General features: G+C 50.2%; 1 protein-coding gene across 6 annotated transcripts in view; it reads left to right on the top strand.

Moving 5' to 3' along the window:
• Positions 1-663: 663 nt before the first annotated feature.
• Positions 664-20,782, top strand: part of CFAP65 (cilia and flagella associated protein 65) — a 30,427-nt gene continuing 10,308 nt past the window's right edge. The window contains exons 1-19 of one of the 6 annotated variants that reach the window (XR_014778510.1): positions 664-1,523; positions 3,113-3,303; positions 4,540-4,724; positions 6,202-6,304; positions 7,081-7,250; positions 7,367-7,569; positions 7,839-7,984; positions 8,345-8,567; positions 8,920-9,185; positions 10,076-10,276; positions 10,540-10,914; positions 12,555-12,692; positions 13,935-14,180; positions 15,274-15,501; positions 16,372-16,533; positions 16,727-16,877; positions 17,238-17,369; positions 18,402-18,657; positions 18,934-19,062. Coding sequence is in view for 5 of the 6 variants with exons in the window: in XM_084778454.1 (XP_084634580.1) it covers positions 3,244-3,303; positions 4,540-4,724; positions 6,202-6,304; positions 7,081-7,250; positions 7,367-7,569; positions 7,839-7,984; positions 8,345-8,567; positions 8,920-9,185; positions 10,076-10,276; positions 10,540-10,914; positions 12,555-12,692; positions 13,935-14,180; positions 15,274-15,501; positions 16,372-16,533; positions 16,727-16,877; positions 17,238-17,369; positions 18,402-18,657; positions 18,934-19,062 (3,374 nt within the window). In the remaining variant the exon portion in view is untranslated. Of the gene's footprint in view, positions 1,524-1,552; positions 1,771-3,112; positions 3,304-4,539; positions 4,725-6,201; positions 6,305-7,080; positions 7,251-7,366; positions 7,570-7,838; positions 7,985-8,344; positions 8,568-8,919; positions 9,186-10,075; positions 10,277-10,539; positions 10,915-12,554; positions 12,693-13,934; positions 14,181-15,273; positions 15,502-16,371; positions 16,534-16,726; positions 16,878-17,237; positions 17,370-18,401; positions 18,658-18,933; positions 19,063-20,782 lie in introns of those variants that run through there. The other 5 variants (XM_084778457.1, XM_084778454.1, XM_084778456.1 and 2 more) reach the window with 5 other exon arrangements.

A 20,782-nucleotide genomic window follows, 5' to 3' on the forward strand; every position in this document is an offset into this window, starting at 1 on the left:
CAGACAATTGAGCTTCCCCCCCCCAAAAAATCCCTATTATATGTAAGAATTTCCTCATAGATTAACTTTTGTCTCTCTTCAAATGAGTTAATTTACCCTGGTCTTGGACCAGAAGACACCTGGAAGAAAATGCCAAAGATACCTTTCACCGGCAGAAGGAACTCATGTGTAAATCCTGTGCATTAAGAAATAGCCAGGGGCTGTTTTCAACGGGACCGCTGTGATCATTGAGAATGGGCCCTGAGGCCAGATCAGTGTCTACCCCAAGAGATCAGGAACGACTCCCAATCACATATTGAACCCAACAGTAGTCTATGAATATAGTTGTCAGCTAACGTAATGGCTGCCAGGACACCCTGAAAATTGGGGGAGCTGTGTTTATCTTGTCCGGATTGGAAGAAGACCACCGTTGCTACAGCAGCAGGGAAAGTCTTGGAGTCAAGACTGAACAGCAGGGAGATTAAACTTGGCCAGCACTGGCTGGGGGTGGGGTGGGGGGGAGGGGACGCGCGGGGGGCGGGGCGGGGCGTCTAACTTCCCGATGCTCAAAGCCTTAATTAATGTTCAGCACCAAAAAAACAGAAAAGAAAAGAAAAAAAAGAGGAGAAAAATAAAAGGAAAGAGGAGAGAAGAGAAAAGAGAAAATAAAGGAAAAGGAAAAATGAAATGAAAAGGAAAGAAAACAAAAGAAAAAAAAAAAAGGACTCATTTGCTTTCTCTGAACTTTGGCTCTTTGAGGTTGCCGTCGTCGTTGCCCTGGGACATCAAGAGACGCTGTGTCCCACGCGTCGTCCCGTATCTATGGAGACGTCTGCATGGCGGCTGTGTGGGCTCCAACGTTCGGAACTCACAACTGTTAAGGAAGGTATCTGAACTGCGACCCCTTCCCCCAGGAAGTCGCGGCGGGCCTTTCGTCCTGTGCAAGATTACTTAGACGCGGGAGCCGGGAGACACGGACAAGCCTCCTAAGTATATTTGTTCCCTTCGTTTTACCTGTTTCTTCCTCAACTCTACTTGGCAACAACCCAACCACCACCACAACCCCCGGTTTTCCACCTGTCATTTTGGAAAACTTTAAGATCGGAAGTTGGGCAAATAAAAGAAGCTGGTGAAATCTTCTCTTCCCCTTGAAACTAGAAAATTGGCTTAAACATAACCAAAAAGCAAACCAACAAAAACCCCACAACCGCACCGGCTTTTCACAGAGAAATGTTGGAAATGACCTCATTTGTCCCCGAATAGGCTGCGTGCTCACCACCGTAAGCCCAGGCTGGACCACTTTTCTGCCCTATTTCATTTCTTCTCTGGCCTTTCAGAGATAGATTGGTGTGTGGAGTGGGAACTTTTTCAGAGCGGTGCGGCAGGAACTGTCTGTTTAATACAGGAACTGTGTGTTCAATCCCCTGTATCAGGGATTGGGGGCCAGGACTGCAAAGCTATCCAACAAAAAAGTAGCAGCTCTCCTCTCCATCCCCAACTTGAATTCCTTGAGTTTCGTCTGATCGCTCACTTTACATTTGGAGGTAGGAACCTTACTCGTTTTGTCCCGTGTGTAGCTGTGTAACGCTCAATACACAGAGTGCCTGCGTGTAGTGGGTGTTCAGAAATGCTCTGTGAGTGAACGGATGAGATGGAGGCAGAAGTCCGAGCTGGTTCCCTCCAGTGGTTGGAGAGCCCTCTAGGAAGAAATGAGTCCACAGAGGATTGCTGGAGACTCTGGTTGCTGGAGAGACACTGAGACTCTCGGCAGGACAGTGTAAACGCTGGAAGGTGATCATGAGGTTGTTACATAGAACTTGAGGAGCTCAAACCACCAACTTGAAAAGGGACATTTTTAGGTTAAATAAAAGGCAAGTCACAGCCAGGCAGCGGTGGGCAGACCTTTAATCCCAGCACTAAGGAGACAGAGGCGGGTGGATCTCTGAGTCCTGGTATACAGAACTAGTTCCAGGACAGCCAGGGTTACACAGAGAAACCTTGAGTGAGGGGTGGGGGTGGGGAAGGTTGGGTGGTGGTGGGAGGCAAGTCACAGGTCATAAACAGTTGTAGGGATTAAAATACCTGTTGAACCCCTTTCAGTACTGTCTGGCACCTCAGTTCTCTGTAGATGGCCAGACCAAACAGATACTATTTTAGATATTGATAATGTCATTTAAAGAAGCGAAAAGGGTACTAAACACCATGAAATATAGAAAGATGTTCAAATTAAGTATTCCAGCTTTGCTGTCCAGTGTGGTAGCCGCTAGCTGAGTGTAACTACTGAGCAATTGAAATTTGGGCAGTCTGAATTGAGATAAACTGTGAGTCTGAGATGTGCTGGGCTGGAGAGATGGTTCAGTTGTTAAGAGTTCCGTTCTCAACACACGTAATGGCTCACAACTGCCTGTAGCACAAGACCCAAGAGATTAGATACCCGCTTCTGCCTTCTGGTTTCTACCAGTAAGTACCCACATGCATGTCACACACACACACACACACACACACACACACACACACACACACACACCTTACAAAATAAGATACACTGCTGGGTTGGTGGTGCCCTCTTTTAACCATAGCACTTGGAAGGCAGAGGCAGGTGGATCTCTTGAGAGTTCAAATCCAGCCTGGTCTACATAACAAATTCCTGGCTAGCCAGAGCTACATAGTGAGACTATGTATAAACAAACAAACAAACAAAATAGCAAGCTAAGCAAACCATGGAGAGCAAGCTAGTAAGTGTTCCTCTACTGTTCCTGCCTCCAGGTTCCTGCCTTGATTTCCTGCCCTGACTTTCCTGAGAGTTTTAAGATAAGAGGAACCCTTTGCTCTTCCAAGTTGCTTTTGGTCATGGTGTCTAATTGCAGCAATAGAAAGCAAACCAAAACACTGGGTTATGTCATGTGTGGCCATGGAAAAGCATGGCTGCACAAGCCTTGTTCTAAAACCGTTTCTCTTGTGGTTCCTTGAATGGTACTTTAGGATGCTGAGAAAAGCTCCAGACCTTGTATTCAGTCTCATTTTTAATGGTACCACCTCACAGCACTTGTCAAAATAAAGAGCGTACCTCCTCTCCACCTCAGCTACGGTAAGTCTCCTCCATCAACTCTCTCTCTCTCTCTCTCTTTTTCAGTCCTCCTCTGCTCCTCTCCCAGCTCAGATTCACATGTGCATCTGGTAGGAATTTCTGGCTAGATACTCACCCAAGCAAGCCCAGGCCACCCTCTGAGGGCCAGGGACAGTGGAAACTACGCTGTGAGTACCATGAATGATGGGTCATGCCCGAGTGCCAGCACACCAGCAAGTAGCAGCGTCACTACCCGGGTGAGCATCTGAGGGTCTGGCTTTCCTACATACACCCCAGCATTCACCCACCCCCCAAATGGAGACTTGGGAAGACTTGAGTGCAGGTGGGTTCTGGGGACTGACTCGGCCCTCTGCATGAGCAGCAAGGCCTATTAACTCTTGAGCTTTCTCTCCAATGCTGCTGAGCATTTCTTTTTTTGTTTTTTTGTTTTTGTTTTTGTTTTTGTTTTGTTTTGTTTTCTCTGCATCGCCTTGGCTGTCCTGGACTCACTTTGTAGACCAGGCTGTCCTCAATCTCACAGCAATCTACCTGCCTCTGCCTCCCGAGTGCTGGGATTAAAGGCATGCACCACCACCGCCCGACCTCTGACCATTTCTTAATGTTGATAACCTGTGGTTGTTTCACTGTCCTTGATGGTGTATTGTACTAGGTGTGTGTGTGTGTACTTGTCTATATGGGCATGTGTAGAAGCCAGCAGAGGTTGATGTTACGTGTCTTTCCCTCTCGGTCTCCACTTTATATTTTGAGAGACTCTCACTGAACCAGGGCTTGTCATTTATGCTAGCCTGGCTGTCTAGAAAGCCCCTGCATTCTGCCTGTCTCCAACTCCCCAGCCTGCCAGGGTTAGCTGCACATGCCTCTGCAACCAATGTTTACAGGGGTACTGGAGATGTGAACTCGAGTCCTCATGTTCACCCAGTAAGCACCCCACCTACTGAATTTGAACCCCCTGCCCCCTCCCAACTGAGCACTAGGATGCCTTTTTATTTCCTGTAGATCCTGACTGATGCACCAACTGATTTTGATAATTGATTAACTCCCCTATTTGTGCCACTTTTCATCCATGGGCAATCAGGGAAAGAAAATAGCATGTTGGCCACCCAATGCTCTTAGTAAATATTGAAACTGAGGGTGTAATCACCAGAGAGAAGGGATTTGTATGTCTTTTTCACCATGATAGCCCAAGCATCTCACATGGTGCCTGGCACATGGTAGTCAACAAATATTTGCTGAGTGGATGACTGCATCTTGTGTTATATAACAGACAAGCAATAATTGGTCAGAGATAAAACAGCAATGATTTGAGTGTTCATGGCAATAGCCATGGCAGGATGAAGTGTCCAGTTTATCCTTCCTTCACCATCCCTCAAGTGCTAGATGCGGATGGAGATGGCAGAGCACCATGTTTTCTGAGTCTCAGCCTCCTATTCCTGCCAACTGGTCTTCTTCCCTCTTTCCTGCTACCAAAACAGCCCATAGATCCCCTGAACAGGAAGATTTGCATCACGAGGAAGCAGAATGACATGAAGAAGAGGGTGATCTCGGGCATCGAGTTCACTGAGGAGTTGCAGTGGAAAGTCTGGGATCTGGGGAAGGAGACCACAAAGAACTTGGTTCTGAAAAATCTCTCCTTGAAAACCCAGAAGATAAAGTACAGGTACCAGAACGAGGGAGCAGGGACTTGATGCCTGAGCCCCTAAGCTCCCAAAGTGGGTTCTCCTCAAATAGAAAACAAAACGACCTTTGAAAGGTCACCAAGTCAGAGGAACATTCAAAACATGTGCATTATGAAGAATCCTAGAAATAATGACTGGCTGATGTCCACATTATGGGACCTGCCTACTTTGCTGCCTCTGGTTCTAAGGACTTCCTTGCTTTTCCCAAACGGATTTGCCATGTGTGTTGGCATCCTTTTTTTTAAATTAAGATTTATTTATTTACTTAGTGTATATGAGTGCTTTATCTGCAGAAGAGGGCATCAGATCACATCATAGGTGGTTGTGAGGCACCATGTGGTTGCTGGGAATTGAACTCAGGACCTCTGGAAGAGCAGGTGGTGCTCTTAACCACTGAGCCATCTCTCCAGCCTGTGTTGGCATCCTTAAATGATATAGTTTCATTTACATTATGAACTCTTAATCCTTAAAAAAAAATAAACAAACAAAACCTCAATTTGTCTTTCTGTATATACTCTGGGTCATGAAGGTGGCCCCCTGCTTTTTTGTTTGTTTGTTTTTGTTTTTTCGAGACAGGGTTTCTCTGTGTATCCTTGACTGTCCTGGACTCACTGTGTAGACCAGACTGTCCTCGAACTCACTGAGATTCGCCTGCCTCTGCCTTCCTGAGTGCTGGGATTGCAAGTGTGCACCACCTACTTTTCTAAAGAGATTTCTTAATTGTTCTCTTACGTATGTGGAGTTGCCTTTTGTGAACGGCTTGATGGTGTATTTCCTCAACTGAATGTACAGTTTTCTCAGTGCCCCCATTTATTGAAGCTGATGCACTCCAGCTGATGGTCTGCCAACCACTGACAAATTCTGGCTGTCAAACAGTGTAAATCTATGGATGGAGTCTGCTCTGTGCATCTGTTCTACTAGTGTAATCATGGGCTTGCTTAGTAGAATTTATAGTAACCTTGATATCTGGTCATGTAAACCCTCCATCTTCTCAGGATTACCTGATGTTCTTGTCCCTTTGAGCTTTCATAAAAACTTAAAATCAGCTCAATACACATATACCCGTGTGTGTGTGTGTGTGTGTGTGTGTGTGTGTGTGTGTGTGTGTGTGTGTACAGGAGTGGAGTATGTATGAGGAATAGCCTATTTGGTAGACTGCCTACCATGTACAAAGCCTGGATTTGATCTCTAACACTGCAGAAACTGGATATGGTGGAACATGCCTGTCACTCCAGCACTCAGGAGGTAGATACAGATCCGAAAACAAAGGTCACCTTTGGCTAAATATCAAGACCAGCCTGGGCTACATGAGACCAGGTCTCAATAAATAAATAAAATGAAGAGAAGCAGGAAGGGCATAGGTCCCCTTGCAGTCTGGCCTCTCATTGAGATTCCTTAGTCTTCCAGCTTCCTCTGAGCCCACCTCTGATATGTTCCTCACCCGGCTCTTCTCCACAGGCCTCCCAAGACCAAGTTCTTCTTCACTATCACCCCACAGCCCATCTTCCTGAGCCCAGGCATAATGTTCACACTCCCCATCACATTCCGACCCCTAGAGGAGGTAAGGTGTGTCAGAGAGCAATACGGTGTGGGGAAGGGCTGGAGGACAGAGACCTCGGGATAAGGGGATTGTCTGAGCAGCAGGGCTTTCTACACACACACCTGTACCTTCTGCATTTGGGGAGCAGAGGAGGTGGATCTCTCTGAGTTTAAGGCCATCCTGGTCTACGTAGTAAATTCAAGCCAGGCAGTGCTACAAAGTGAGATCCTGTCTATTAAAAAAAAAAAAAGTCAACCAACCAAATGAACAAACAAACAAATCTACAGCTTGAGAAGAGGCCAAAAGGGGCTCAGACCTTGATCTTGTTCAATAGAGAGGGTGTTCCCTATTGGGTATGAAGTCAGAAAGGCTGTAATTATCACCAGAAAATTCTAGATTTATTAGGCACTTACTCCCTGCAAGCTTCCTCAGAATGTTTTGTGAAACCTTTTGTCTTGAGGCTCATTATGTTGAGCCATAGTCTCACTATGTTGCCCAGATGATCCTGGAACCTCTAGGCTCAAGCAATCCTCCTGCCTCAGCTTCCTGAATAGCTGCAGTTACTGGGGTATGCTATTGCATCTGAATTCCTTGTTTCTCCAAAAAGGTGGCCCTCTTCTCAGAGGCCAAGAAAATATAAGTGTTGAGGAAGTGCTGACATGGTGGGCCACATCCCAACCCACCTGCCAGGGACTTATTCAAGGGATGGCTTGGCAGGGGTGGGGTGTATGCTCCCCGAGTATTATCTGGGTACCACTTGCTAGTAACTGCCTCTTCCTCTACCTCTTGTCCTGCAGAAGGAATACACGGACAAGCTGTGTTTTGAGAGTGAAGAGAAGGTGTTCCATGTGCCCTTGAAGGCCACTGTGCCTTGCCACAAGCTAGTCTGCCACCCATCATCCTTGCAAATGCCTATGTGTGCCATTGGGGACACAATGGAGACTTGGTTCTGTCTGAACAATGTTGGGTAAGAAGGCCCTCCAATGGAAATAGCAGCCCCTGGGAAGAGAGCTGTAGGGAGTAGGGGGAGACAGGTTTGTGCCAGCAGAACCCCAGGACCTGACCTTACCACCTCACTCTTAGGGACCTGCCCACCTTCTTCACCTGGGAAGTCTCAAACCCATTCCAGATACTTCCCACTACGGGGTTTCTGGAGCCAGGCATGGGTTGTAAGATCAAAGTGACCTTTGAGACCCTCACACCCCACGTCATCCATGAAGTGGAGGCACTGTGCTGGTACGGGAAGGGCAGCAAGCAGAAGAAGAGCATCCAGATACTGGCTATAGGTAGGCCCGCCTTCCTGCCTGCCCACCAGAGGCCCTTGGCAGCCCTCCCTCCGTTTTAAACCTCAGTGTGCCCCCACAGGTCCCAACCAGCCTCTTGGCCTTCTACCTGCCTTAGGCTTTATCTTCTATTAAGTCTCAGACTATCCCTCCGGGGCGGGGGGGGGGGGCGCAGTGGGGGACACATGACACATCATTTGTAGGGGCTGTTCAGCTGGGGCTATAGAGGCCCTGATAGGCTCTCCTCAAGACATCCCTTATTTCTGTCCCAGCTATAAGTGCAGAGCTGCAGGTCAGCATAAAGCACAAGCAGCCAGAGGATCAGGATCTGAAGAACTTCCAGAAGGTGTTACACTTCGGCTCCGTCTCCGTGGGCTGCACCGCAGAGCGGCAAATCAGGCTGTATAACCCATCTGTGGTGTGCAAGCACTGGGAAGGGATCGCGGCAAGAGGGAAGAGGCGGGGCTCAGGGACCCCCGAGACTAGCTATGCTTACAGCCTACCCTCCTTCCTCTCCACCCCCAGACCCAAAGCCTCGGCATGCTAGTGTCTCTTGATACAAGCACAGGGCACACATGTGTCAATAGCTGAGTGACAGGATCTGCCTTGAGATGGGACACACAGCTTGGGCCCTTTCCCCTAGTGTTACCTGACATTCACACTGGCCAGACTGGATACCCTGATCCTCACCATGTAGCTTCCTGGGTGTGATGCACAGACCACCCAAATCTAGCACCAAGACTAGCACCTTTCTTTCCCTGGATCCCTGGCCCTACAGGTTAACATCCCCTTTAAGATTGAATTGTCTGGACACATGCTGAACAAAGACCATGCCTTCTCGTGCTCCGTGAGCCAAGGTACCGTGTCCCCAGGAGAGAAGAAATGCCTCTCAGTGTTCTTCCACCCCAAGACCTTGGATAGCAGAGTCATAGACTACTTCTCCATCGTGTCTTCTGGTTGCACCTCCCAAACTCTGCTCCAAGTCATTGGCTTCTGTAGAGGTAATGGTCCTCCCGGGAGGCCGCACTCCACAGAACGCTAAGAGTCATTCCCTTGAGTTCTGGAGTCAGCTCCAGAGAAAACTTCCTGGTCCCTGGGCCTGGGTGTCTGCTGTCCCCTGGTGGCCGTGTGGGGAAGCATTGTAGATACCTAGCCATCCCATCTTTCCATACAGCAATGATAAAACTCTTGAGAACTTTGCAGGGTCCCTGGGCCTTATCCATCCTAGCCGTCTGCCTCTAGGGAGCACTCCATCCAAGCAGTGGGACCTCATATGAGATATTTTTTTGAAGCCGGCACCCAGCCCACCCACAGGGCAGGGCCCTCTCACAAGGACCCATCTCCTCTTCCTAGGTCCTGAGGTAGTCCTGCAGCACTCCTGCATCGACTTCAGCTGGGTCAAGCTCGGGGAACACCCAGAACAGACTCTGTGGATTGAGAACAAGTCGGACTGCATGGCTCACTTCCAGTTTGACATTGACTGCCAGGAGAGTGTCTTCAGCATCCAGCCTGCCTTTGGAACCCTGGCAGGCAAGGCCCGTATGACCCTGCACTGTGCCTACCAGCCCACTCACCCTATCATCTGCTTCCGGAGGGTGGCTTGTCTCGTCCATCACCAGGTGAGGGATGGAGAAGGGACCAGGGTTGAGGGGGGCGGGGCATGTTCTCATTCCGGTGAGAGGCCATGAGACTCAGAGATGAAGGTAAGACCTATTGGGCACTCCCCTCTTTTCAGAACACCTAAGGCTATCTGGTTGGGTCATCTCCCCCTTTAGAACCTCTACCATGGCTCTAGAGGCAGAGCATGACCAGGGGTGCATGAAAGCTCACTGGTCCAGGTGGGTGTGCCAAGTTCATTCACCTTGACTACTCTCGAGCCAGGCCATGGGCTCTACTGCTTCTGCTGTTGCTGCTGCCATTACTGTCCGTGGGCTGGGAAGGGGGAGCTTTAGGCATCACCTGACAAAGCGTGGGTGGGGGTGGGGTGGAGGGAAGACCTCTGAAGCTGGAACCCAAACCCAGCCCTGGACATGATGACAAAGTTGAGGCTGAAATGTACCCCTAGGATCCCTCATGCACTGGGCTCTGGGTTTAGCCCCTGTACCTGGATAAGGGGTTCCTTGCCCAATTCTCACAAGTGCGGCATGAGCTCTGGGAGGCCTTGGAGTGAAAGGACAGAACAAACGTGGTTTCTGCCTTTCCACCCGTGGGTAGAGCTAAATGCTGATAGGCTCCTGATTGGCACTGACCATCAGGACAATGCCCAGGAGCCATGGCAAGTGGGGGAAGGGCAGGTAATAGCTGAGCAGCCTATCTCCAAGCCTGGCCTGTTCTCCTCTTGACTTGCCCAGGAATCCCACTATCTCCTCAACTAGCAGGCAGCTCTCAGGATGCTCCCCCAACCTGCCACCCTTCAGCCTCTGTCCCCTGCTATCCTCTGCCCAACCCCCAAGTCCCCTTGCCCCACCACCTACCCCGTGATCTGTCTCGCAACGGACAAATGTCACAGGACCCACTGTTTCTGGACCTGATTGGGACTTGCCACTCAGACAACACCAAGCCAGCCATCCTGAGGCCTCAGCACCTTGCCTGGTACCGAACACACCTGGCTCGGGGCTTGACACTCTACCCTCCTGACATCCTGGCTGCCATGCTGGAGGAGAAAAAGCTAGAAAGGGATAAGGATGGGGCCCTAATGTTGCCCGTTGAGGTATGTGGGATGCCAGACATTCCAGCCCCCCCCCCCCGAAATCCCCATATCCCCCACCCCCCATCCCCCCACCCCCTGCCGACAGAGGCAGGTCTGCCCTCTCCAGGTTCCCAGTCCCTCCCCTAGCACTCATTGAATAGGCCTCTGTCCTACACCACTGGAGCTGGGGATGGCCCTACATGGAGCACTTGCTGTCTTTTTTGGAAAGGAGGGAGCAGGAGAAAGTCAGAAGCAAGAGGAATGACATTTGAACCCTGTCCCAGTCTCTCCCTCTGCAGAATCTGGAGAACTTGCCAGCCCCAAAGTACCCCTATGTCCCCCCCATGGCGGAGTACTTTTGTGATGGCACTAGGGACCTGGCCATCTTTCCCCCGCCCGTCAGTGTAGAGCCTATTGATGTGGACTTTGGTGCTTGTCCTGGGCCTGAGGCCCCCAACCCTCTTCCCTTGTGCCTGAGGAACCACACCAAGGGCAAGATCACCGTGATCTGGACTCGAAGATCTGGCTGCCCTTTCTGGGTGACCCCAGACACTAGTGACGTGCCCCCACTCAAGTCCATCGCCCTGCGCCTGCACTTCCAGCCACCCTCTCCCAATTGCCTCTATGCTGTGGAGCTCGAAGCCTTCGCGTCTTATAAGGTGTGTGCATACAACCCAAACAAGTGGGGGAACTAGGTCCCTCCCTGGAACCCGAAGGGTAGAGTCTGGTCACAAGGGAGACCTGTGGCTACAGGGCCCATGCGCTCCAGGCAGACGGCTCCTGTTTGTCCTTGGCTGGACAGTGCCCTCTACTGGTTTGATTCTCCCAGGGCCTGACTTGGCTTTCCTGAATCACTTCTGTGTGGGTCTCCCTTCCTTCCCCTCCCTCCAGGAAAGAACCCAGCTGATATCATGGATTTTGGAAGGACTTAGTGCCTAGGGAGGAGATCTCTTGGGGTCTCAGATGGGGTCCCTGGATTCTAGTCTTTGAAGGAGGTATTCCAAAGCAAAAAGCATTGCTTTTATTTTGTGGTTTTTACTTTATGTTGTTGTTTTTTTGTTTGTTTTTTGTTTTGGGGGTGTTTTTTTAAAGACAGGATTTCTGTATAACCAGGACAGGCCTCAACTCCTTGCAATCTTTCTGCCCCAGCCTCTCAATTTTGGGCTTACAGATGTAGACTCACAACTTGCTCAGAGCATGATTTTGGAGTGGTTTTGTTTTGTTTTCTTTTGTTTTGTTTGTAGAGAAGATCTTGTCTAGTGCAGGCTGGCCTTGAATTTGCTGTATAGCCAAGGACAACCTTGAATGCCTGGTCTTCATGCCTGAAATTGCAGATATGAGCTAGCTGCCACACTCAGTTAAATTGTTGTTTGGGACCAAACCTAGGCCTTGATACACGCTAGGCAAGCACTCTACCAACCAAACTACATCCTCAGCGTCTTTTCCTTTCTTGTTCCTTCCTTTCCTTTCCTTTCTGTCTGTCTCTTTTTCTGAGACAAGGTCTCACTGTGTAGGTTCAGCTGGTCTGGAACTCCCTGTGTTGATCAAGGCGTGTGCCGTTATGCCTGACCCTCAAAGCAGGGTCTTTACCTTTATGATAACGTTCCTACTATCATATATCAGCAGGGGTATGGGAGGCAGGAAGGACTATGATGCTAACTCCTGGCTGGCCAGTTCTGAGCACATCAGATTACAGGCTCTAAGACCTGTGATGTTCCGTTAGGCAGGCAGGCACCAGGCAGTCATCCGTGACCACCAAATTTCTGGAATAGGGTGGCCCAAGGAGAGAAAATGTTCTGCGACTATAAAATATGCCCAGATTTCAAAGATTGAATATGAAAAGCATGTAAAAACGTCTCATTAACAGCTTTTATAATGATTGCATGGCATAAATGATTGGAGTTTGGAACTATTGAGTTAAATAAAGTATATTATTGAAATTAACTCATATTTTTTTTAAATGTGCCAATCGAAACATTTAAAATCGCATTTTCAGTCAGAATCTGTAGCTTATGTTATATTTCCATTGGCCAGCATTGTCCCGAGCTCATTCCTATGGAATGAATGCTGTTTTCACATCTCACCCCATCCTCCTCCCTGCAGAGGGCGCAGGGTGAGTGCCAGGTAGAGGCTCCGGTGGGAGGGGCTGTGCGTGGCCGTCCTTGGCAGTCTCCCTCAAACCTTCCTTTCTTATGCCCAATATAGGACGCCTATAACACAGGACCAGGGAGGGGCAAGGGGACTGTCTTCTAGGGTCAGACTGTGAACTCTGACTTTTCTTGTGGGCTGGGCCCCTCAGGTCCTTCAGAGATACAGCAATATTGAAGAGGACTGCACAGTGGTCCCATCCTGGTGTCTGAGGGTTCGGGCTCGAGGTCACAGCTATCACCCTGCCTTAGAGCACCACATCCCCCAATATTCCCTGGATGCACCCGAGGTATGCATGGCCCCAACAACAGTGGGAGCAGGACAAGGGACCTGAGCCTGCACATCCCTGTTCCTCTTTCTAAGAGCCTCAACAATATGTCCCCATGTCCTTCCTGGCCACCCTAGGGATCTGGACCAGTGAATAGCTTGTCCTTAGACCATGGTCCCAGCATAAGAACAGTCTACAGATTGAACACCAGCCCCTTCCCACTACATCGGAAGTCTTTAGCTGGTCCTCCACACTCTCCCAACCCCTTCATTGCCCCACCCACTGAATGCCTGCTGGCTCCCAAGCCCTAGGTTTGACCCTAGGCCTGAGCCAGCCCAAAGCATAAGCCAAGTCACTTCTGAGGGCCAGAATTCCCGGATCTCTTACATAGGTCCTTGGAGGTCTTGTCTGTCCTGGGACGTAGGACGACAGAGCTGAAAAGTGTGTGGCCTGGGCCTAAGTCCCCAGAATCCAATTCTGCTTTTCCTTCCCAGCGTCTATCTTTACGGTCAATTTTTTACTAGTCATTTTGTTATTGGGAAGGTGCCACTTTGAGACAAAGGCTTGGGGCCATCCTGCCTTTTCCACCAGTGGCACTTGTGTTCTGCAAGCCTTTGCTGCCTTGACACACATCTCAAGGCTATCCCTTCCTGAAGGAAAGCTCTTCTGATGCTTAGGTGTCTGCATTGATGCCCTCAGCCCCTTGGCAGCTCCTCCCAGCATGACGCGATGCCTTTCTACAGCTTAGTGGCAGCCTGTGTTGCTTCTCTATTAACTCACATGAACTGCTGGTGCAACCGGGCGGGACCTCAGGCCAGTGATTACAGGCCTTGTGCTGTGTAGCCTGTTTAGCTTTTAGCTTACTTCTGGCCCTATCCAAGATGGCCATGAAGTGTTTAGGAGCTGGGACTATTGGGGCTGACTCCCTTCTGATACCTAAGTGAGAATCGTCCAGAACTAATGACCCTAGGCTTCTGAACCAAGACAACCAAAAGTAATTCTCTGAAGAGTAACTAAAAGACACGGCTAACAAACCAACTCCACGTCTGACCTTGAGAACAGGCCTTAGAGGTCTGACTTTCCCTGGGGCCTGGGATTGCCATAACCCTATGTCCAAGGAACTCTCGGCTGGCTGGGCTTTGTTCAGAGATCTTGGGTCTCCTTGGAGACAGCTTCGTCCAAACGTTAGTAGCCCCGAGTATAGGCCTAAGGATGAAGATCTGAGGAAGGGTCCCTTTCCTTCTTATTCTCCTCAACTCCCAGATGTTCCCAGCGGTGTCCTCTGGAAAGCCTACCTATGGGAGCCTACTTCTGGTCAACAAAGGCTCCATGCTGTTGATCTTCAGCCTGGCCCCCAACAGCAGCTCAGACATCACCCTGAAGCCCTCCTGTGGCCTCGTCGCTCCTGGGGCCCACCAGGTCCTCCTTATCAGCACATACCCCAAGGGCACCTCATGGAGGCAGCACATTTTCTACCTGCAATTCAACTTTTACCCTCAGTATCTCAAGGTAGGAGGCAGTGATAGAGGACCTGGCTCCTTAGGCCATAATCTGGCACTTGTTTCTTCAAAACCATTATTTTTAGGGTCCCTGCCAGAGTAGATGGTGAGATGGCGATGGGGACATTCCTCTAGAACAAGGAATGGTAGAGGGGAAGCTCTGGGCTTCACCATGGAGACAAAGTGGCAGAGTCATACCTACAGGCAGCAGCAGGGCATTTGTAGCCAGCCCAGGGTCATGGATGAATGGTAGACCCATATCTGCCCCCACGAAAAACTGACACATTCTCTTGGTTTGTTTGCATTTTAAAGACAATGTATCACAAGGCAGTGGGTCGGTAGTGGCACATTCAGAAGGCAGAGGCAGGAAGATCTCTGTGAGTTCAAGGCCAGCCTGGTCTTCAGAGCAAGTTTTGGGACAGTCAGAGCTACACAGAGAAACCCTGCATTGGAAAAACAACAACAACAAAAAGACGCTGCATCACTATATGTAGACCACACTGGTCTTAAACGCAAGGCATCCTCCTGTCTCACATACTTTAGTGCTGAGGTTTCCACCACACCTAGCTCTGGATTCTTGTTTGTTTGTTTTTTCATACAGGGTTTCTCTTGTAGTCCTGGCTGTCCTGGAACTCTCTTTGTAGACCAGGCTGGCCTCAAACTCACAGCGATCTTCTTGCCTCTGCCTCCTGAGTGCTGGGATTAAAGGCATGCACTACCATGCCCAGCTCCTGGGTTCTTTTTAAAGATTTATTTATTATTATGTATACAGTGTTCTGCCTGCATGCACACCCGCAGGCCAGAAGAGGGAATCACATCACATGACAGATGGTCGTAAACCACCATGTGGTTGCTGGGAGTTGAACTCAGGACCTCTGGAAGAGCAAGTGGTGCTCTTAAACCACTGAGCCATCTCTCCAGCCCCCTCTAGGTTCTTTTTAATCTGCTTTCGAGAGAGAAGCTGTAATGTCCAGCCTGGAAGACAGCATTGGCTGTCTTCCCCCAAACCCCAGGGGTGAAAATTTGCACAGCCCTGCTTCCTAGACATGTAGGGAAAGCCAAAGGACCACGGCTTTGTCCTTCCCTTCCTTCCTCTGGCTCAGGAAGTGAGCATTCAGAGCAGAGAGGAGCCATTGCAGCTGAAGTTGGACACCTTCAAAAGCATCTTCTTCAAGCCTACCTGTGTGGGATGTTCCAGCACCAGCAACTTTACCTTTCACAACCCCTCACGGCTACCCCTGGAGTTTGAGTGGAGAGTCTCCGAACAGCACCAAAAGATGCTAACTGTCTACCCCTCCAAGGGGGGCATCATTCATCCTAATGAGAACATTGTGAGTGTCTGAGCCCCATTGCCAAGGGTAGATCAGAGGGTACCTGACACTTTCGCTTTTTCAATCTCTTACCTGTGGTTCTCATGGCCTATGATGTACACCTACCTAAGCAATCTGTAGTCACCTCCTCTAGACTGTGAGTAGGTTTTGGTAACACCTTCCTCACCCTCAGTATACAGGAAATTGAGGCTTGGGGGAGGGGGAGTGTTTAAAAGACTGACAAGACTAAGAGTGCAGAATTGGGACTGAATACAGCATTAGTGATACCAGGGCCTGGGGCATGTCTAAACGTAAGCATTCGTGATACCCAAGCAGCAAGATTCCTGGCAGGTAGTTTGAATCAGCTGAGTAAGGGTCAAACGGCTAACTCTCTTAGGAAGGGGTGAGAAAGGAGACACCCAGAGGTTCCAGATCAATGCAAAAGGGGGACCCAAAATTATCACTTAAAACAACCAGCTTTGTCCCTATTCTGAGGTAGGTCAGACTCAGAGCAGCAACTACCAATGTGTGGTACCCATAAATACCCACGGATGGGAAATTCACACAGATGTAGAAACCCACTTGAGTTCCTGCCCCAGTGGCCTGTCACCAGGTTTCTGACCTTGGTCCAGTGACTCCACTTCTCTGAGGCTCCAGTTTCCACCAAAATGAGTCTGGAAAATATCACCACTGCCCTGTCATGGGGATATAGAATTGAGAAGCTTCTGGAGACAAGATAGTATGATGGGTGTGAAAGTGCTCAGCATGTGAAAAAACAGGCAGATGGGAAGTGGTGCCAAGCTTTGGTAATGGGACCTCCCCAAGCCAGGAGCACGGGAGGGGGTGTCCTGGACACATGCATGCAAGAATGAATCATCTCTGTGACCCCAGACGGTGACGTGGATCTTCAGCCCTTTGGAGGAGACCAAGTACCTGTTCCGAGTAGGGATGTGGGTCTGGGAAGCCAGAAAGGAGCCACAAAAGACCAAGCCCAAAGCCACCATACACTACAGGATCCGCCTGGTGGGCATGGGAGTTTCTGGATGCCTCTATGTGAGTCGAAGCCCTGTTGCGGGGTGGGGCCAAGACCCAGGTGGGAGGGAAAGGCCCAGGTACCCAGCCCTAAGAAGACAGAGGACAATGTATGGATCCTTGCACACAGCCTCAGATCCGCCTTTCCCTGGGGGATGTTCTGAAGACTAAGGGTTGGGGGCACCCCCCAGCAGCTAGCTGGCTGTGATCTCAGGCCAAGCCAAAGGAGATGGACTTTGGGAACATACTGGTGAACAGCCAGGAAGTCAAGTCTTTGGAACTCCTGAATGACGGCAACTGCACCCTCTATTATCGACTAGTCCTGGAGCAGCACAGGCCCACGGGCCTCAACAATGATCCCTGTGGTACTGAGGCCTGGGCTGGGTTTGGAGCAAGGGAGGGGTGTGTGTGTGTGTGTGTGTGTGTGTGTGTGTGTGTGTCTGTCTGTCTGTCTGTCTGTCTGTCTGTCTGTCTGTCTGTGTATGCTTAGGAGAGTTGACCCGTACATGGTATGGGTCTGGCAAGACAGCTGAAAACCTAGCATTTCCACTTTTTAACTGTGGCAAACGCCCATGGCCTCAAGATGCATGGTTCTTTTTGCCCTGGGCTTCTCTGCTATCAGGGAGTGTTGTGGTGACCCAGGGGAAGAGTATCTGGGGATGGACATGAGAGGCCGGGACACCTCTGTCCAGATGTCCACTGATGACCCCTGCACCATCCCACAGAAGCTCTAGAGCTCAGCTGCTCAGAGGGGACCATGCCGCCTCATTCCCAGGATACCATCTATCTGACTGCCTGTCCTAAAATCCATTCCGAGCATTCCTGGACCATTAGCTACTGTCTCCTATCCAACAAAGGTACCTTGGCACTTAGTAGAGACTCAGGGCCAGGGAGGGGAAAAAGGAAGAGGTAAATTGTGAGCTACAGAGCTGGAAGCATGCTAAGTTCAAGACAAGCTAGCACAGTGAGTTGAGGGCAGGGTAGACTGTGCCTTCGGGACCTGATGTGTGCAACTGTGTCTGTCCGCGTGGTATCTATACATGTGTCCCTGAGCTGTGGACACAGGAGAGTTAGCAAATGTGCTGCCTTGTGTTGGAATCCAAGGCAAGTCCTCAACCAAGCTTCAGGTCTCTCTTTCATGAGATGGAGATGTTGCTCTTCCCTGTGCCAGCTGAAAGTTCCTGGAGCAGGCATCAGAAGAGTATTCCCTCAGGGAGATTGGATTCTGACTCTCACACACTCAGTGGCAGTGGGGTGCTAGCTAGTTGTCTCACTTAAATATGCCTCAGCTTCCCCATCAGTAAAAAGGAGATGATCACAGACTATAGGCCACAAAAAAAAAAAAAAAAAAAAAGAATAAAGTATTAACATATGCCACCATATCGATGGGCATAGAAAGCATGACGCTAAGTAAAAGAAGCCAGAAAAGGCCAAGCACTGAATGATTCTATGCTTGAAACACTCAGAATAGATTTAAATACATACACACACACACACACACACACACACACACAAACACAAACACAAACACACAGAGTTGGAGAATAGACTAGTGGGGGAAGAGCAGGTAGGGAATGCTGACTGGTTGGTACTGAGTTCGGGGGTGGGGAACAATAGAAACGTTCTAAAATTAGTGGTGGTAGTTGCATTTCTCTGTGAATATATAAGACCTATTGTATTGTGTGTGTTAAAGAGTAGTTTTTATAGCCTATGAGCTATGCTGCATTGAAATGAGTTTGAAAATAAATAGTGGTGCATTTGTTTTAAAATGCCAGAATGTGTGTAAAAACAGGACCGTGGCCAGCACATAGAAAGTCTTAGACAAGGCCTGGCTGCCAAGACTGAAGTTCAGCCACTGTTTCTGACCAGAGTTCTGTGCCTACCCACAGGGGAGCTGAACGCTCAGCTCTCCCCCACACCCATGCTCCCAGAGAGCAGGGCTGGAGAGCCGAAGGAACTGTGCCGCGTCTCCCTGGTGGCTGTGTACCCTTTACTCTCCATCCTGGATGCCTGCTCCATGGGCAGTGCGGAAGGCATCACCCGCAAGCACCTGTGGCACCTCTTCTCCCTGGACACCCTCAACAGTTACTTGGCACGTGACCCAACCCTCAGAGAGCTCACCTACAAGGTGCCCACCCGGCACAGGTAAGCTAGACTTGGGGTAGGCAGGACATAGGGAACGTTCACAGACTGCCTACCAACACCCCCAACACGAAGCCTTTGCCGAGAAGCTGAGTGTGAGGGGACCCCAAATCTTTACCTCTTCCTAGAGGAAGGCAGTGATTGACTTGAGCGCTACAGAGCTATCTCACTGTTACTGGGTTCTCAATTGCTCACTTTGTCCCTGGGGACAGACACCCAAGGCGAGAGCCCTGAGTTGTCTCCGACTCCCTCACTGAGCCGTTTCTCCACTTCTCACAGCATGAGCCATACCCCTCCTGTCTTCACTCCTCTGAAGCTGGACTTCAATTTTGGAGCAGCGCCGCTCAATGCCCTACCCTCAGTGGTGGTCCTCATCCTGAGGAACAGTGGACTGGTGCCCTTGGACTGGTATGCCTGGGCAGAAAGGGGGATGCTGCAAGGGGTCTGGGGACAGAGCCCCAGAGGCCAGGAGTAGGAAATAGCCATTTCCTGAGCCTTCCTTGGATATGCACCTGAGGTCTGAGACTAGGTTTCCCACGGACAGGGTAAGGGGGAGACTGATTGCCACTGGCTGCAACTAGGCTCTGGGAAGTGTGCAATTCAAACCGGTCACGACTGTATCAGCAACTGAATTAATGCTGCAGACTAGGCACTGTGTTTCCCCCCCCCCCCCCCCCCCGCCTTCAATCCTTGATCTTTACAGTGGTCCTGTGAGAAAGACAGAAAATGAGGGTCAGGGGACTAAGGACTCAGTCAAATCCACACAGCTCTTAGAGGCAGAACCAAGTTCAAATCCAGATAAGTGCCTGCCCACACCAGTTAGTCAGTAAGAAGGCTTCAAGTTGTTTCCGTTCATGAGGACTGTCTAGGCACCACACTGCCTGGCCGATTGCGGTTTGGGGACCCGAGGCCAAACGGAAGCAAGTCTAGGTTACCATGGAGGCAGGCATCTGCTGCCACATAGAAGCTTACCACCGGAGGGCGCTATTGAGCAAAGCTGCTGCGCCGCACGGACCGGGAGAGGAAGCTGGCCACAAACCAGAGTCATCTCGCAGGCGCAGGCGGGCTTAAGGACCTGAGCCTGCCAAGCCTGTCCATTCTCCCGTTCTTCTGCCTTCTCATTAGGGCCTAGAACGCATGCCCAGCAAGCCACCTGTCTCCATGCCAGGCTTGTTCACGCTCCTGGTATGAATGTACTTAGATTTCTTAGTAAATGACTATAAACAGACTTTCAGTTCTGGTTGACTAATGAGAAGTGTAAAAGAAGGGTCCTTATCTGGGTCAGGCCGAGAGCGAGTCCGGGCCTAGCCTAGGGGTGGATTGTGGGAAGGTGCGTGAAGTGAGAGTGTGCAAGCGAGCAGGTGCATCTGTGGTCAGAACCTGCTGGCTGAGCAGAAGACATCTTGGGAGTGTAGCGTGAAAAAAGGGGCTCTGCACTGACGGACATACAATGGTCACCCCTATACTCTGACTGTCCCGAGCCTTCACGGTGGTAAGAGAGGCTGGCTCATTATGCAGCAACTGAGAGGAAAGGGTAAGACTTTGAGTAACTAGAAATCCTGACAGGGCTGCTGGCCTGGTTGGGGGAGCCCAGGGTCCACCACCTTGAGCTGGCCTAAGCTGGCTGGGGGCCAGTGTCTTTAGAACTCAGGGCATTGGCCTGTGTCCTATACATGGGGCATGCATGTATAGGAACAGCCCAGCCCACACTGGAGAGGGTCCGAGGGGTTGGTAGCCAGGGTAGAACAGACTGAAGTAGAGAGCTCACAGGACCGGATCCTGCCAGCAGGGATCACTTAAAAGTGCAGGAAGCCTGGCGATGCCTCCTCCAGAGCTCAAGTGGCCCGACTTTCCTGTGCTATGATTCATTTCAATTTCTTAGATGAATTTTTGCAAACCTAGCATTTCTTTGCTGAGCTCATGAAGAATAGAGGGGTGGGGCTTGGGGGGAGCAGATGGGCATGATGCTGGAGGAGCAGCTAAGAACTCACATCCTGACCTGCAGGCAGCAGGCAGGGAAAGAGTGACACTTGGCTTGGCACGGGCATTTGAAACCTCAAAGCCCACAGCCAGTGACACACCTCCTCCAAGCCACCAATGTGGCCATAACTCCTTCAATATGGCCACA

This window comes from Acomys minous (assembly GCF_964271855.1).
Source record: "Acomys minous genome assembly, chromosome: 4".
NCBI classification, from domain to species: Eukaryota; Metazoa; Chordata; class Mammalia; order Rodentia; family Muridae; genus Acomys; species Acomys minous.